Raw genomic sequence first — 15,362 nt, 5'->3', positions numbered from 1 at the left:
CAACCTATTTAATTCCCACTGGACATGCGCACCGTACACCGACAAAACAGTAGCTATGGATATAGTGAATTTTCTCTGTATTGTCTGGTAACTGATGGGACACACGTCCGCATCATCTGCAATATACTCTCGTTCAAAAATCCTATTCATAAAGGCTTGCCAATATAGTCTATAAATTATACTAATACTACTGAGTCTTGAGCCATTTTCACTAAATCTTAACCTCAAATTAAGCAAACCACGCGTTAATATCCAGTAAATTGTGTTTTATCTTGTGTGATTCCTTATGTTCATTCTGGATGACAAAAAGAGGCGTGTTGATTTTTCTTGATCAACCAATGACAGCGTCCAAAGAGAGCATCACACCTTGCAACGGGGTCAACCACACCTCCTCACTAAGATAAAAGTTCTTGCCCATTCCTTGCTCAGAGTTGCTCTGAAAACTTTCCTAAATCACTCCTAAGCTAGGACTCCTTGCTAAGGAATTTTAGGCTAAGATAAGAGCTCTCTGAGAGGACTCTCAGAATGTTTGTGGATACGGCCCCAGGTTTATGCCATACAAAGTAGGAAATTAACCATGGAGGTGTCCCTTTCTGTGGATGCTTATATAGAATGGATTCTCTTGTAGGGTTGGAGTTTGATGGGATATTTGATAGGGCAGAGTGCTAGATCTCTGTAATCTGTTCTTTGGGGTCTTTTTAAATGCCTGTTACAGAGCTAAGACTCCATAATGAGATCATGCCGAGAGTGGTTATGGGCTAGGTAACTTTCCTCTAAGCGTACAGGCTTTAGCTCCCCATCGGACATAGTTAGCAGAGAGAGGGCAGAAGAGAGAGGACAGGAGAGCAAGAGAAAATGAAAACATGAGAGATGAGAGTCTAGTGAGGATAGTAAGAAAGTGAGAAGCAGAGTGGGAGATGAAATTGATGCAACACAGGAGAGGGAGAGGAGAAAGAATAGAGTAGTTAGCAGAGGGATAGAGGAGAATGAGCGGGGGGTGGGGGTGGTATTTATCAGGGAAGAAGAGCTACAGTTTCCCTCTGCACTAGAGTTTTTATATTCGCATACTCCATTTCCCTTGCCATCAAGCCTAACTTAATATACTCTCATCCCCCTCATGGCCAATCTAATATTTACATGCCCTTTAGAGAGACTGATCATGTAACTTCAGATTGCTGGCTTGTTTTGGTGTCCAATAAAGATGAACAGAGTTGAAAAGTTGGCTATGCTCACTTTGGCAGAAATGCTCAATAATTCAAGGTCATACTTTTGAATTACTTTGATCATGTGGTTGTGATGATGTGGCTGACTATCATGCTTAAAATAGAACATTAACGGTGGGGCTAGGGCTGGGCGATATGGGGATGTAATGGGATATCAGCGATGATTAACAGCAAATTAATCATCGCCTTCATCATGAAATTAGCAAGTTTCAGTGCAAGATGAAATTTAGGGCAACAAATATCCTACAGTCTTGTGTTTATTGTTATCTAGGCCTACCATAAAGATTAGGGTTAAATTGTATGTTACAATAATTTCACATGCTAATATTGTGATAGAATTTTTATAGATATCATCCAGTTGGGACGAAAATTTTATTGCTCAGCAGCTGATCTATGTGTCTGGATAACGTCCTGACCTTTTATCACAGTCTTTCCACCTCCCTACATTTTTCTTCATTTTAATATTGAAAAGTTTACCTAAAGACTGATACTGTCATCCTCTCTAGATGCCTCTAGATGCTCAGAGCCCCTCCACTCTCTTTCTGTGTTGGCAGATATAGATAATAGCCAATGTTCCAAACAAACAATACATATCAGCTACTAGTGACAATTCCCTTGTCATTTTGAACCTGACAAATTGATCAACCAATATAGACCTTCAGGGAATTTGATTTATGTTGGCTAAATAATAAATTGTCATGACCACTTACAACCACTTACAGCCGTGCATTATGCATGTGTAGCTCTTTCTGTGTAGGAGAGGCAACACTGTTTTCTGTTTTTGTTTTCTCTTATCTGTTTTGTTCACACTTTTGACGGTCTTGACATTCCATTAGCATTTCATTACAGTGGAACTATTGTTCTTGACCTTATAATAATCTCATACCCAGTGCCACTGAATACTTGAATACTGATTTGCATACGTTTTTGTCTCCATATTACGGAATACTAATGGAGTATTGTTTTTGTCTATTAGGGTTAGACTGGTGTATTGATTTGCTGATATTTTGGCCTTTTTTTCAAAAATCGGTTGGAAGTCCTTAACCTCAATTGATTCTAATGTGACATTTTATGACATTATCTTGGATTACAATGGAGAGTTTTAGGGTCCCATGGTCCAAATGCCTTTTTAGAGGCTTTTTCACCCTGACAAGAATGAAATTATGGGGGAAACACTGAATACATGTAATTTATGGCATGAAAATTGTCAAATTTAAAGATATTGAATATTGGTACAAAATATCTGCTATAGCTTCAATCCAAAAATATTGGTGTCGGCCTTCAAAAACCCATATTGGTCAAATATCCTTCTTTATTACTAAAAATTGATAGAGTATTGTTAAGTCCTCCTTATTACTGAATACTGATTGAGTATAGTTTTGTTCTCCTTTTGCGTCATCGTCATCCCAGGTCTCATACGGGGGAAAGGCCCTACAAGTGTGTGCAATGCAGTCGGGGTTTTGCCTCCTCGGGGGTCCTGAAGGCTCACATCCGGACTCACTCAGGCCTGAAGGCGTACAAGTGCCTGATGTGCGACACGACTTTCACCACCAGCGGCAGCCTGCGACGCCACATGACCACGCACAGCGACCTCCGACCTTACATGTGCCCCTACTGCCAGAAGACCTTCAAGTCGTCGCCGAACTGCAGGAAGCACATGAAGACACACAGGTTCGGTCTTCATCAGCGCTTAATCAGCGTTTAACAGAGACCTTGGTGTCATGTCATGATTGCCTTATTGTCTAATATTCAGCTCATAAGGCTTACTACTTTGTCATACTTAACTTAAAGCTGCACTAGGCAATATTCATATGTTGGTAGCCCCAAATGGCAGTAAGAGGCTTTCATGTAAGGTGACGACAGTAACCTGTGCACATCATACTAAATCCAACTGGTCTGTGATGCTTTACACCAGTGATTCTTAACCTTTTTCATATCAAGGACCCTGTAATTTAGTCCACATCGGGCCACGGACCCCCATTTGATGAGATTTTGTCTCTTGGACCCAAATCTGTGAATATTTTTAATATCAGATATGATTTTGTCCAGAATCCCATGACTATCTGTATTGTAGTTAGAGAGATAACAGTGAAACTATGATCAAAATAGTAAATCTTCTACATTCTCCAATCCAATCTTCTTGTAAATTAAATAATGCTGAAGTTTAATCATTCATCAATTTGACTGGGGACCCCCTGGAACCCCCTCAAGGACCCCTGGTGGTCCACGGACCCCACATTGAGAACCACTGCTTTACACCAAAGGAATAAGAGAGGAAACAGATCTAACATTGGTGAGTCCAGGTTTCTCTGGACAACGCTCCCGGCAAATAGGGAAAATCTACAAAATCTTCAAGGCGCTCTTTTCTGTTGCAGCCCCACTTTGTTATTTAAGCTGATAAGACGGGTGTATCTCTAATGTGTCATCACACAATGAGTGAATTACCTCAAGCAGTTTAGGGCAGTCCAAATACTATATGCCAATTCTACAGCTTGGACAATCAACAGCTGTGTTTCCATCCAGCTGTCATGTGAACTTAGAAATTAAAATTGAAATGGGCACTGAAAATGTAATATAGCTATGTCAGGCAATAGACATCCACAAGAAAATGGAAAGAGTCTTTCAAGAAGTGATGAGTATTGGTAATAACCATGTTGTTATTGATCTTTGGTGTCAGCCAATGGCTGTATTTCATGCTGTATGAAGACAGAAACAACAAATGCGCTTGTTAATATTATAATGTACCAACGAATGGTCATGCAACCATGATGGGCACATTACACATGGGCATGACCGCGGTTATGACGTTTCGTGGAAATCGTAGTGGATGGATACAATATTTTATAGACAAACTTTAGCTGCAGACATCACTATATCATTATGTATTCAGCAAATGCATTTCCATGATTGTTTATTGCAAAACGTCTTTATCGACAAAAAAACTTGAACTTGAAGCCTTTTTCCGCCTCAAGTAAGTCTAAAAACCTTTGTTGCAAAATTGAGGAAATGTTGTTGAAATGTGCTGTTTTCCATTCAGCTTTTCTAATTGAATATTTTGTAAACTGCATACAAATGCTTGGTTGGACACCCAGCTAATGCCACTAATACTAATAACCTCAGCATTTTAAAGCCTAGGTCGTGCTTCTTCCTCACCCTGTCCCTCCTGACCAGGTACGAACTGGCCCAGCAGCTGCAGCCCCAGCCCACAGAAGACCCCCTAGAAGGGACCAACGTGGCCCACGATATGCAGGTGGAGACAGAGGGTGACACCCTCCAGCAACCGCCCCCTACCACAGCAGAGCAGCAAAGCATGCTGGGACTAGGCCAGACGCAGGTCGTGAGTGGCGGCCAACAGGTGACGCTGGAGGCACCGCTGACTGACCAGCCGCTGGTACAAGGAGAGGGTAAGAACACTTTAAGTTGCTTAAACTCTCTAGTAGGGTTAGCTTATATATCCCACTCATATTGGCTAACGTACCAACTACAAGTTCAGTGACATTCAGCACGATGCAATGGATCCATAGACATACAGTCTGTGACTACATACAAAAAAAGTAGTTTCAAGTTTGGTTAGACAGATAAATCAGCCCGATATTGGCCTTTTATGTTAAAAATCAGATCAAGTCCAGTCAGTGTTGTCCACTGGATGACTGACTGGATATTGTCCAGTTTGTTTAATTACATATGTATTGTAGAATTGATCTCAATACTGGGCTAGCTGCCCTGAACTTGAATTGATTCTAATGAGATATTTTTATTCATGAATATGTTGTTATTGTGGGAAACATTTGTAAATTTGGGGAGTTTTTTTGGCATGACAATGGTTAAATTTAAATGTAGTGAATACTGGCACGAAATATCATCTGCCAGCAGCTTCAATACAAAAATTTCAGTAGTTGCCTTCAAAAACTCATATCAGTCGAACCCTACGCTCTAGATATTCTTCCATTTTGTATCTTCACTTAAACAGATTGTCTTTATTCCATGAAAGCAAGTTAGGGCCGTCACTCCCACCCTTTTGATTACCCATTTAAAGTATTGATTGGTATTGGTTATTTGATTATGAAATTAAGGAAATTATATGATTGGTTTGAATTAAGTAATCAGAGTCCACACCAGGCCTGGAATTTCATCATTTTAGGGGCAAGGCCACTTGGCCTTTGGTGCTGTCAATTTTTTGAGGGCACAAAGGCCAAATGCCAGGGCAGCAAAGCCATCAAATACGGTATCAAATAACATTCAAATAACGGTTGCTGGGTAAAAAAAAATGAATGAAAGTAACGTTAATGTTGTAACGAAGCCAGCTACCAGTGTTAGCCTACCTAGCATAAAAACATAACATTGATTTGACAGCTAGCTAGCAAGCGTTAGCTAACGTTACGTTTGTTAACATTAATGTTACAAACATTAGGCTATAATACTCATTAGGCACGTAACACTTCTTAGGCCACTGGGTCAGCTAAGTCAACGTTGTAGTGATATACGAGCAATGCGTAACATTATATGTTGAGTTTCTTGTCTTACTCGTTCGTTAATTTATCAAACTTTCTTACCTCAGCTCAGTCGACCTTCTATTCTCAGAAGTTCACTCAGTCACAGCTTTGCAGCATTGGCACATCAGGATGAGTTCGATTAAGTCTGCTGGTTGGCCGGCGCTAGATTTGTGTCAAACTATCGTCATAAATAGCCGGTTTTCCAGCGGTTCATACCATGCTCAAAATCGAACCCACCACTGGTTATGTGCGCAGCGTTTCACTTGATGTTGCCCAATAAGAATTCAGAATCTCAACAAAAGACACTGGTGTCTAAAAACCGTATTGACAGAAAAGAGGCAGAGGAGAAAACGGCGAAATCAGCTGGGGCAGTGCGGGCGGGGCATCGAGGCCACTGTGGCCGCAGGGCATATAATTTTTTGAGGAGCATATGGCCAAACTGAGGGGGCACGGCGGCCATGGCCTTCATGGCCCCCGTGAAATTCCTGCCCTGGTCCACACCATTGTTGCCTTAGTGAATATCTCTGATATCAGTTCACCCCATTCTCTTCAGTGTGGAGACATCTCTTAGTGCTCGAAGGGACACCTTGTGAAGCAGCATAGACCCGGTCTCTGAAAATAATATCTATCACTGTTCCTCAGAGCCAAACACTCCCATCAATCCACTTTTAATACTCTTCTGGGCAACTGTTATCTTTGATCACTTCACATTGTTTTTTCGTCATTAACTTTGTGTGGCTGCTGTAGAAGTTGCTTTTCTACAGCACCTAAGCACCTCAGCTTCACCAAAATGCATGTTTCTTGGTTCAGTTTAGTATTCATGAAAATGACAATCTATATTTGATGACATTTTAATAGTATATAGACTACATTTGCCCTGCATACAAAGGAAGAATAGTGTTGAAAAGGGAAGAGACCTGTCAGTAGAATTTCATATTTTCACATTAACCCTTCACCCATTAAGTAATTGAAAGCTTTGAAAGGTAGGGAAGAATATTGTTTTAAAAACTTTAACCAGAGCCAAACTAGCCCATAATGTGATGGCCCCGAGGTTTTTAATGGGTCACCAAATGAATTGGTGATATTACTTACTACTACTACTACTACTATTACTACTTGTTTGTTTTATTTTGGTCTATTTCTCATTGTGCTGTGTTGTGCTGTCTCGTATGTTTTTGTTCGTTCTACTTTGGTCTGTTTCTCATTGTGCTGTGTTTTATATTGTAATTCATTTTGCTTTATTTATTTATTCGTTTATATTTTTGTGTGTGTGTGTGTGTGAAGCACTTTGTGTGTTTTAAAAAGTGCTATATAAATAAAGCCTTACTTACTTACTTACTTACTACTACTATTGCTACTGCTACTTATTACAATTTTATATTATGTGGATTATTTATGTGTTTTTAAATCATAAAATCAAGGATTTAAAAATAAATAAATAAATAAAAAATAAAAAAATATTTCACTTTGTGTTGCCTGGATTCAGATTTTGCTCAGCTAGCACTGGCTCTTATCTCACCTTTGCCACATATTATGTATCCATTTCAGATTTAGTAATAGCTTTTTAAGAGTCTAAATTGCTTGAGCTAACCTCTGAACCGTAGCATTGCTCTGAAAATAATTCACAACCAGAACAGAAGATAACCTTTAACTTGTATTTGTACATTCCTTTCCAAAATGCTGTATGATAGGTTGATATTGTACTATGGGCCAAAAGGTGTCACTGTCATTTCATAGGTAACCTTGGATAATTTTTCAACAACTTTTGAAATAGCAGCCGTTACCCATGCTGTGACAAAATAATAGTTTTTTCTTCCCCTGCCCCACGTATCTTTCTCAAAGTCAATTTCTCATTTAAGAGAATGGCAGGTAAAAACACTACTGTTGCTCTATCTCAGTGGGATTCATGATGCCACTATCTTACCCGCTGCGCAACTGTGACAGACATGCTGGTACACTTACAAAGATAAGTAAGATCACAAAGTGGAGACCAGGCTCTAACTCCAGAGGATAAATCACTGTCTTCTACAAAGGTCATTTCTGTCATTGCGTTATGCAGCCAACAGGTTTGTTATTAAGTGATCCGAGAGGACTTTTGAGCAAAAGGTCTCTTTTAGTCAGCTTCCAAGAGACGCTGTACTTTATATCACTGTCACTGCAAAATGCAGATTCTAAAGTCTGAAACACCTGACGCACTTACTTTGACTGTAGTAAAAAGGTAAAAATAAAAAGCCAAACTGTAGCATCACTAGGTGACAGACTGAATCCTTCCAGACTTAAGACCCTCTCTCAGAGTTTAATCTCTTTTCCATCTTTCAGTGCTTACTGCCAGCTTCACTTCTCCGTTAAAGTAATAATCGTATCATTTTCATAGAAATAAATGTCTGTTTTACTGCTCTCTTCTAGTAGTGAACACAAAAGTGATTAAAAAGAATAACCAGTTCAGTTAAACACCTGGTGTCGGGCAGGTTTTTCCTAGGAAAAATTCTCTGGCTCACAAGAATTGATGCCTTCTTGTACAGATACAGACAAAAAAAGAGCGCCACCTACAGAAACTCAAACTTCATCAACAGAAAATCCAAGGACTCACTGTTTGATTGGCAGGTTATCTCTGGGAAGTGCAGTGATGAAATACCACAGCAATCAGCACTTAGCACCAAAGATGGAGACAATATAAAAATATTAAAAGGAGAATTGCACACATTAGCATTTTACATCCTTAACAGTTATTCTTTTTTTTTTTTTTACCTCAACCACATACTAAAAAGTAAAAATGCTCTTTCTGTTTATTGCTCACTAATGGGTCAAAGCTATTTGCATTCTTTGTGCACTAAGGCTATTGGACTAGACAAACCTGCTGTATTGCTCTGGCCTCTCTCTCTCTCTTTGCGGCTACAGACTCCTACGTGACTACCCAGCATGCTTTGCCTCAGAATATCAGCCAGTTTGAGACACCAACGCTCCCTCAGCCTGCCTTTGACCAGCAAGCGCTAACACAAGGTACAGACACCAGTAAACACACACACACTTTCTCTCTAACCCCTTTCACACATGCAGCCTTTTCCATAAATACTTTTTCTGCATTTTTCATGTGAAAACACAGCAACATTTCTTTGAAACTTCTGTGTTGATATATGTGAAAAGAAAGCCATTATATGTATCAAGAATGGCGAGTTGGCAAGGATTAAAGATAATATAGTGTAGTAGGTATGGTTACAACAAAATTACTCTTTAGCATAGGGGGGATTAAACAGGCAAAAGTTCCAGATAATTAGCACACTGAACTCCCTTCAACATTTAAAAAAAATCAGCCAAACAAAGGTGTTTATGACAGAATAAGCTGTCTGTATTCTCAACTCGGCTAGCTAGTCTGTCAGGGGAGGCAGCAGTTGTTGGTAGTGTGAACAAGCCAGACCCACAACCGTTGCCAGAAAAGTTATCCGGCCATGTAACATCTTCCATGTGTGAAAGCGTCTTGTCTCTCTTTCTCTCCATCTTCCCCCTCCCTCTGTTGTAGGACACAGTACATAGTGCTCTCTAACATATGGTTACTGCTTTAACCCTGCCAAATAACATGCCAAGTTCCCACTATGCCAACTGATTTGTGTTGCAAGCCTGTGGCTCTGTGGAGTCACGATAATGGGCATTGGGCAGCTACTGCAGCCTGCATAGCATACAGACAACAAGCATCTGCTGGGCAGATCTGGTTTTTCCATTCTCTCAGGAGCGGCTGACCTTGTCTGCCCAGAAGCCTGGAGCCCCGAATGAAAATTCACCCCCTACAGCCATTTTTCCCTGCAGAAATTCACTGCAGCACAACCAGATCGACCAGAACCACCGACTCACTGTGGATTGATTTTTTGTTGTTTTTTTCTGTTTCTTAGCCAATTTGCATATACATTTCTCAGCATAAGAATTATACATTCCTTCTGCTCTGAGACTGTAGGCTGTAGATCTTAAGGCTTAAGGCTGTAGCACTAACATCTTTCTGCTGCAGGTATTATTCCATATAAATAAATCAGGGTCAATCATTACTGTCGTCAGTTGAGAGTTCTAATGAATGGTAGTGTGGTGCTGAAAGTCCAGTAATTTAAAATCAATGAAAGTCATCCTTCCAGCTGGCAGGCCAAGTTTCTGTCTGTCATTTTGCTGTGTTGTGCAGAAGGTGGATGAACACACATGTGCAATTAGATTTCAAACTTTTCAGATACTTTTTATTTCTGCTGAGCGGCAGATTCATGCTTTTTATCACTTTTCAAATGCCTTCTGTGCTGAGTTGTAGATTCACCTCATTTCAGCTTTCAGCTTCATGGCATCTGCTCTTTCAGGGTTGCATTCAGTTCAGGTTTTATCTCAAGTTCTTAGTTCACTATTTAAGAATTTAATTTGCTGTAAACTCACTCATACAATTGTTATTTGAAAGTTTGCTAGCCTAAAACTATTGAGCATCTAATGAGGTGAACAATTATTAAATATTTAATTGTCTTTGCAGCCAGCTTTATAGCCAGCCAAGTCAGTCAAGTCAGTATGCAAGACTGACTATTCTCTGGTGGTTCCCTCCAGGCTTCACCATCACTGAAGGCTACACTCAGCCCCATTTCTCCACCGTCCAGCAGCTGCAGGACTCCAGCACCCTGGAGTCTCAGGCCCTGTCCTCCAGCTATCACCCCCAGAACCTGCTCCATGTGCCCAGCAGCGAGGTGGTGAGTGTGCATCCAGGCCTGGCCTGAGGCCCAGCCTCCTTTCGCATGGCCTTCAGTCCTCACATTTCAAAAGCAGATATTTAAAGGCCAAAAAAAATAGTACAGTGAGGCAAAACGCCATGCAGACAAGGTACGTTCCAAAAGGAGAGTGAATCTGGGGTTGGCTTTCACCCATTGGCGAGTATTGAAGGAGAGGATGGGGATGAAGAGCGACACAGAGTTGGCCTATTTTCTGTTGGTTAGTTCAGCTATCAGCTTTTCTACTTCAAAGAAGCTACACTAACAAAGGTTTTTTTTCTATACCACAACACCGCCACTGCAATGGGACCTACCTACATCCAATTTCCGATTACCCACTACCTGAAACTTGCATATATTGCAGTATTAGATTAGATATGTTATTTTAACTTGCATACCGCTTAAGTATTCTGATGCTGCGTTCAGTGCATATCGGATGTTAATACGATTTGCCAACTGGGAAAAAACATTCACATCAACCTCCTAGTGGTAATTACAAGTAGAATATGTCAGATTTTTTACAGAGTCAGTTATCTCCTACCTGGCGTCACAGATTTAGGAAGTGCATCACCACAAACGGTAAACATATCAGGGAATCCACCAAAACCATAAAAATTATCAGAAACCATCAAAATTAGCAGAAAACCAACAGCCAGTGAAGTTTCCCAAAATCCATCGGCTAGATTCAACACAATATTAGTCCAATATTAAACCTATCCAACAACTGTAAGCCTGTAGCCTCGTTTCCTAAAAGCACCTTAAGTCTAAGATGATCGTAACATCCGTCTTACAAAGCCTCTTTACTTTGTGAGGTGTTTCCAATAAGCATCTTAATTTAAGACACTCTTAAAAGTGATCGTAGATAACAGCTGCTTCTAGGCAGTCCTAGACTGATATGGGCATCTTCAGAAAGAAAACAATACCCCACCATGTCACCTGCAGGACCCATTGCAACTTTTTAACTTGACATTTAAGGTTTATTAGGCTACTTTTACATCATTTACTATTTAATTTATTTTCACCGTATATATTTTATGTCTTTATTAGGCCTACATTTTTCCCTCTAATGATCTCTGTATAAAATGGATGGGTGTGGTGAAATGTGGTGTGCTCCAGGAGAGGGGAACGCTGAATTATAATGACATTTAAAAAAATAAAAATAAAGACAACTGGAACTGGAGTGGTGAGCATCTGGAGAAGGGACAGGGAAGGGGAAACATTTATTTTCAAAAGAAAATGTTCAATAACTTGCTGACGTGCAGTGAAACCAGTCATGCATTATGAATCTGTCGTGGTGCCGTCGCCCAAACAGCAATGTTATGAGAACTGTAGTGTGTCATTGAAATTGACAGCTGTCTTGATTAAAGAGCATAGGTGTAATAAGAATCCTTACTCCTAAATCTGAGGCTAGTTATTAACTTTTGCTCTAGAGCAACATTCTCGAGCAACAGAAAAATCAAAGAATACATTGCATTGTAGGATAACAGTAAGCTGTCAGCTTTCGACACACGCTTTAAATAATGTCGTCTCTGTGGCGATTCTAGACATATATAATTGTTTCTAATGTGTCAACAAACATTTCAGCACCTTTCATATTGACAGTGTCACAGCGGCTTGAAGATACTCTTAACTATGGTGAGTGCTGCTTTGAGAAACTCCGCTCTTTACCTCTAAGAGGCATCATTATTGGGAAACAAGGCCTATGGCAAGAGGGTTGTTCAGTCTTGTTGCATTCAGATAAAAATATTTCCAAGATGAGATGTTTCTTTTATCCCTTGCTAACCTCAAAAAACAAGTTATCCATACCTTCATCTTCTCATGTTAAGAGCACTGTAACTGTCTCTATTCCTGCCTCAGCCTGCAAAATGCAGCAAGGCTCTTAACCAAATCAAGAGGACAGGATCATATCACTCCCGTTTTAGCAGCTCTACACTGGTTGCCTGTTGGTTTTAGAATTGATTTTAAGCTTTTACTGATAACATTAAAGGCACAGCAGGGTCTGCCCCGCAGCTACATATGAGACCTTTTAACCCCTTATGAGCCGGAGCACAGCCTTAGATCCACTGACAAAGCCCTGCTGGTTGTTCCAAGTTGCTGCCAGAGCTCCAAGCTTTAAACCGCCCTGCCAGAGGAGCTCAGGCATGCAGAGCAGTAGCATCTTTTAAATCACAAGTACAAGAAACCCTTTTTTAAATGTTCCTTTTAGTCCTGTTTGTATCTCTGTGGTAATTTTGTATGTCTTGTTTCTTATAGTCATTCTTTTATCTTATTTATTTGTTTTGTAAAACACTTTGTAACAGCTGTTTGGAAAACAGCTATATATATAAGGTTTATTATTATAAATAAGAATAGAGCAATTGGAGGATATTAAGCCTAATGCTACCAACAATTTTTACTGTAGGACATATTATGTGACAATATGAAAACTATATATTCCTAATATAGTCCTGATATATTATGGTCATTTTATGCTATGGGTTTTATTTTCCCTGTAAATGTATTTGTTTCTGTATTAAGGTGAGTGTATTTTGTTGATTTGTCTTTGTCGATCTAGACAAGTGGCCTTCTTCAACAGAGCAGTCAAGGTGAGCTTCAGCTGACCACTGAGGCACAGGACTACCAGGACGACAGCGAGGACAACAGCAAGAGGGCCTACAGGTTAACTTCTCAGTTATCTCTGTGTTGTCTTTGTGTTGCCTCTGTGTGTGTGTGTGTGTGTGTGTGTGTGAGAGTGAGTGTGTGTGTGTACGTGTTTTTTGTGTATGGGTTTTAATGGGGTTTAGTTTTAGTTTTTTCTGCATTGCAGTGTTTGCATGGCGTTTGTGCCATTAATAATATCAAGCTCACACTCGGCGGATGCTTTTACAGGGTTTTGCAGATTAATGACAGGCACTATCATCAACACTGAGCCTAGGGAAATTGCAGGCAGTGTTTACAGCGTTCAGAATGACTGCTTTTGATAACGTTGTCTGGGTTTCATTTCACTTCTTCTCTCCAGATAGAGCAATACATTTCAGAGAGGCATATCGGGAGATATCAGTCCAGTGATTGTGTGATAGGTTCATGCAACATTCCAATAAAAACACTCCCTACCATCCTTTTCCCCTTCGCAGATGTTTTCATGTTTCCCAAAGCCTCAGAGTTCAGTTACATACATTTTACACCTTCACGTATCTCCTTGATATGTCCTATGTGTATCATATCTACAGAAAACATTACATAGCTTATTGAAGTTTTGTGAAATGTAGAAACGGTGAGTACAAAGAGAGTTGAGTAACATCCATGTGTCTATTCATCTCTTTCTTTGTACATCCTGAGGCACTCAGCTGGCATGAAATAAAAGAGCCGTACCAGCCACCCTGCGTCATCCTTAGATGCATTATTCCTCTCCAGCCGGGATGTAACACTCTGAAAAAATAACCTGGGAGAAGGACTGGAGGGAGGGATACCAAAAAGAAACAATTTAGATTTTTTCTACATATGCCGTGTTTTTTCCCCCTGTTATCAGCTGAATATTTATGCAGGTGTAGTGAGTAGGGAATGTAAACATGCAGGTGGTTCTACCTTGCAGAAATAAAAAAAAAAAAGGGACCACTACTTCATGCTGAGTGTTAGAGTTTGACTAGACTTCAAACTAGACTAGACTTGACTTCCTCAGTGTGAATTCACCATGAACAGGAGAGAAACACACACAGACACACACACACACACACACACACATACACACACACACACCATAGAGTGTGAGCGATAGATGATGCTGTCCGTGGCAGCAGCTTCCTTGGTCAGCTGCAGCAGCACTCAGTCCATCCATCCATCTTTCATCAAAGGCGAGGCAACCATGTTTGAGGAAATACTGAATAATAAGCTAACTACTTATTCACTCCTGACTTAATGGTTCAAGTCTGTGACCTTTTGAGGAGAAAAAAAGAATCTGGCTTCAGCTCAATATTCCTTCTTCAAGTGCTGTGGTTTTGATAGAAATTGGTTAGAATTATTTCTAGGGATGAGACGATATATCGAAATTCAATATATCGCGATGCAAAAATGTAACAATACATATCATGGGGCAGAAAAATGAATGCCGATATCAGCTACATTTTATTCTACTGTAGTAATTACAAATGAGACGGCTTGCCCATCACAATTTCACAAGCCCTACATCCAAATTATATTATTTACATTTTTTAATGGCATTTTTAAATTGTTTACATTCTGGCAAGCCAATGTCATTGATAGAAAGATTTGTGGCTCAGAAATATAGAAATTCTGCACAGTCATACTTTGTTGTCACTGAACTTTTATTTATTACATCGTATCGTGGTTGTATCGAATTGTGAACCCTATATCGTGTATCAAATTGTATCATGAGATAAGCATATCATCCCATCCTTAATGATTTCTCTTGGTGTTGTCAGGGAGTTTGTAGAGGTAGCCCACTTTTCAAAGTATAAAGCTGGGCCGAGCATAACCACTCTGATTTCTGTCTATTTCACAAATCAATTTTTCGTGTGAGGACCTTTTTGCATCATCTGAATTGTGAAGAACAACAACAATTTGAAAATCTTTTTACAGTGGTGGCATTGCCATCATGGCACTATGGTCAACAAGCGTCAGATTTTGGTCAGTCATGGAGAAGACACGTAACTCCTTGATACCTGTATGCTGTCAAACCTCCTCACAGTGTACAGCAGTTGATAATGTAATTTTCTCCAAATCATGCCTGTTCTTTTTTGAGCAGTATCTTAGTAACAAAGGGGACTAAAGATTGTATTATTGTGAAAATGTAACTTTAAATTAATCTTCACACCTTAGCTGACAATTTTCACACTACTCTCATAATCCTCTTTTCATATGCAAATGAAACACAGAAGTGTTAACTTTCTTCGTCTATTAATTTGCATGGACTGCTGTGATACAGTGAT

General features: G+C 39.9%; 1 protein-coding gene across 1 annotated transcript in view; it reads left to right on the top strand.

Annotated features, from left to right (window-relative positions):
• Positions 1-15,362, top strand: part of LOC139646782 (zinc finger protein 236-like) — a 73,304-nt gene that overhangs the window by 22,312 nt on the left and 35,630 nt on the right. The window contains 5 exon segments of the mRNA XM_071522503.1: positions 2,634-2,894; positions 4,395-4,627; positions 8,615-8,716; positions 10,280-10,419; positions 12,992-13,095. Of these exon segments, the coding sequence (XP_071378604.1) occupies positions 2,634-2,894; positions 4,395-4,627; positions 8,615-8,716; positions 10,280-10,419; positions 12,992-13,095 (840 nt within the window).

This window comes from Centroberyx affinis, unplaced genomic scaffold (assembly GCF_046629955.1).
Source record: "Centroberyx affinis isolate AG114_WGS23_722 - 3 ecotype Tasmania unplaced genomic scaffold, CSIRO-AGI_Caff_v1 ptg000997l_1, whole genome shotgun sequence".
NCBI lineage: Eukaryota > Metazoa > Chordata > Actinopteri > Beryciformes > Berycidae > Centroberyx > Centroberyx affinis.
Note: the sequence above shows the minus strand (reverse complement) of the source record. Positions and strands in the feature narration are given on the sequence as shown.